The following is a 2,903-nucleotide window of genomic DNA, read 5'->3' as shown; positions in this document are numbered from 1 at the left end:
GTGTTTCTTTCTCAGTGTAATTACCTTTAAATTTATTATAAATGACGGTTAATTATTTAATGAAAATGAGAACGTGTTATTTTATCCATTTAATATTACGTTTTCTTTATCTAACATTACCTTTTGTCTATTATTATATATTATATATTTTCTTACATTATTTACATTATTATTGTAAAATGTGATTCATGCAAATTCGTTAAAGGTAATAATTAAGGATAACAAAATTTACTTTATTTCAGATCTGTCATCAATCGGACATTTAGGCGAGAATGCGCACCCCTGCTGAAACCGAGACCCTGGCCCAACCCGAAATGTATAACCTGGAAACTGAGGAAACAGAAACGTCCGCGGACGTCAGCAGAGTGGTCTTATCGTCTCCTCATCCAGAGACTCATATATTTACTAACAGGTAATTTTAGGTCATCATTACTGTTCATTCTCGATAAGATTATATTGTGATGTGCTGCACAGCATATTAAAATTTAGATTTTTACCTATCGGTAGTATCTATCAATTATTTGCATTCTTATGTTAGAAGTAAAATTTTTATCTTCATCACTTCTTTGTTTCTTTTTTCCCCGTACAGATTCAAAATAGCATGTTATGCGAAAAAAATTACAATTATTTATTACTTAATACTTAATTAATTGTCAGTTTTATTTCAAATTGAAAATTAACATCTCATATCAATGTCTTATATCGGTCAAACATTAATCAGCATTAACCATTATTTCTGTGTTTTTGCATCATATATGATTTTTTTATATTCTTATGAAAAGAAATAAATTACGAGTAAAAGAAAGGTTATAATTATTATCGGTATACAAAGGATGAGAATGTTAAGATATCTTGTACTGCATTTGTGAATTCGAAATAGCGCGCGTCGCATTGCGTCGTGAGTGAGCGCTGTTGATAGCATGTGGCGAACAGATAAGGTGAGAGAGAGAGGAAGGAGAGAGAGAGAGAGAGAGAGAGAGAGATAAAGAGGCGAGACAAAGGTGGCTTTCTTGGTCCTCTCCTCCTGCTCCTCTCCATAGTCTCTGCGATCTCCGCTGTTCCACACGTTCGTCAGTAAGTGGGATACATTTCATACGTGCGTGCGTGCGTGCGTGCATGTCCCTCGCAGATCCGAAACGATCGGTGGTCGATAGCGTGACGTGACGTGACGACGACTCGTTTCTCATCGGCCACATTGCCGTTCGCGGTGAAGTAGTGCTCCCGTTGCACGTCCATATGCTGTACGCGACGGGATGGTCCTCGCGCGGTTCTTCCTCAAGAAGCCAGCGACGCAGAACGACAACACTGCCGCCGGCGACACCTCCGCCGTCGCCGTTGCGGTAGTATCCGGCGATGTGACCAGCGCTGCGACGAAGAGGTGAGACCGAGACGAATCCCATGGAAGAGTCACTCCAGGTCTTTGTAACGCGATAACGTATTCCGCGAAAGTTGTCCGGATCTTTGGAATGCGTTTGCGATAACGACTCCGAGTACTTATCAACAATACTGAGTACTTATGCGTCTTCTCTTGCGGCGCGGCGTTATTCATTATCGGCTGTTCGTAGAGACGAACTAGACATTCCGCACCGACCTGCGTCAGTCGTTGTAGGTACTTCACTCACTGACGTCGCTCCTGCTGAGAGACTGTTACAAATGATAAAATATCGTTAAAGTGACGTTAAGAAAGGTAATCAAATCTTTCTGTACCTGCTCCAGATACAGATTCAAAATATATCGACTGGTACATCGATAGTCTCGCCATCGTAAATCTTAAGTAGTATGCCATTCTAAATTCGTCATGTTCTTCGCACAAATCTTACGAAAATAATAAGAATATATTTCAGTAGAAGTCGATGTGTTTACTTTCTCGTGCATCTTACAAGAATCACAAGGGAACCTTGCAAAGTATCAAGTTCTGATTTTAATGAAACCGTATATTTATAGCTTATATAAATAGATGAATTTAAAAAATAACAGTAGGCAAATAAATAGTTTTAAGGAGTAAAATCATCTCTTATTTATATATAAAATAATTTTCAGCTCCTTTCATTGTATTTTAAAAACAATTCGAGATATCAAAAAAATATTCTATGTGAAGATTTGTTATCATAATTATTATTCTTATTTCTATTTATTTATGTCAATAACTTTTTTAAAAAATAATTTCGAAAATATAAATTTTGAAATTGAACGTTATTTTTTTATATTATTGACATAGAAATAGACATAATTTTATTATATAACTTTTGTATTAGACATTTTTGATATCTCAAATAGTATTTTTGAGATATAATGAAAAAAGTTGGAAATTGCTTTACATAGAAAGTAATTTCATCTTTTACGTTTATTTGCCTCTACTGCTGTTTTCTAAATTCATTTATTTATATAAGAGTTACATTTATATAAGTGTACAAAGTTTCATTAAAATTAGAATTTGACATTTCGCGAAATTTTCTGCTCAGTGACTCCACTTTCTCCGGATCGTTGAGAAACGAAGTTTTAGACTAGTATGCTGTGTTGTTACTACATGAATGTCAAAAGAATGGATATTGTATATCATCACCTGCATTTGTAAAAAAAAGATTCATTCTTTTGAATTTGTGTCGCGGGTATTTCTATGGTTATCTGGAAATATTCCAGCGCAGTAAAGTAAACAATAACAATAAATATTCGAATGTTTTTTTCTTTCATAAAAATTGATGCATTTCGTCAACTTTCTATAATGTCTTAATTATTTTCCATAAAATTATAATTATATAGATGCATTTGCTTGCACAATCAACGTTTTATATATATATATATATATATATATATATATATATATATATATATATATATACTAAGTTAGTAATTAAAACTAAACTTAAGTTACGTTACTTTACTTAGTACGTCGAGTACCTACG

General features: G+C 34.1%; 1 protein-coding gene across 1 annotated transcript in view; it reads left to right on the top strand.

Moving 5' to 3' along the window:
* Positions 1-272: 272 nt before the first annotated feature.
* The window catches only part of LOC105619459 (mitogen-activated protein kinase kinase kinase 13), an 18,389-nt gene continuing 15,758 nt past the window's right edge, over positions 273-2,903 (top strand). Inside the window, exon 1 of the mRNA XM_012200977.1 lies at positions 273-412. Coding sequence (XP_012056367.1) covers positions 273-412 — 140 coding nt within the window. The remainder of the gene's footprint in view (positions 413-2,903) is intronic.

Source organism: Atta cephalotes, assembly GCF_000143395.1.
Source record: "Atta cephalotes unplaced genomic scaffold scaffold00021, whole genome shotgun sequence".
Classification (NCBI taxonomy): domain Eukaryota; kingdom Metazoa; phylum Arthropoda; class Insecta; order Hymenoptera; family Formicidae; genus Atta; species Atta cephalotes.
Note: the sequence above shows the minus strand (reverse complement) of the source record. Positions and strands in the feature narration are given on the sequence as shown.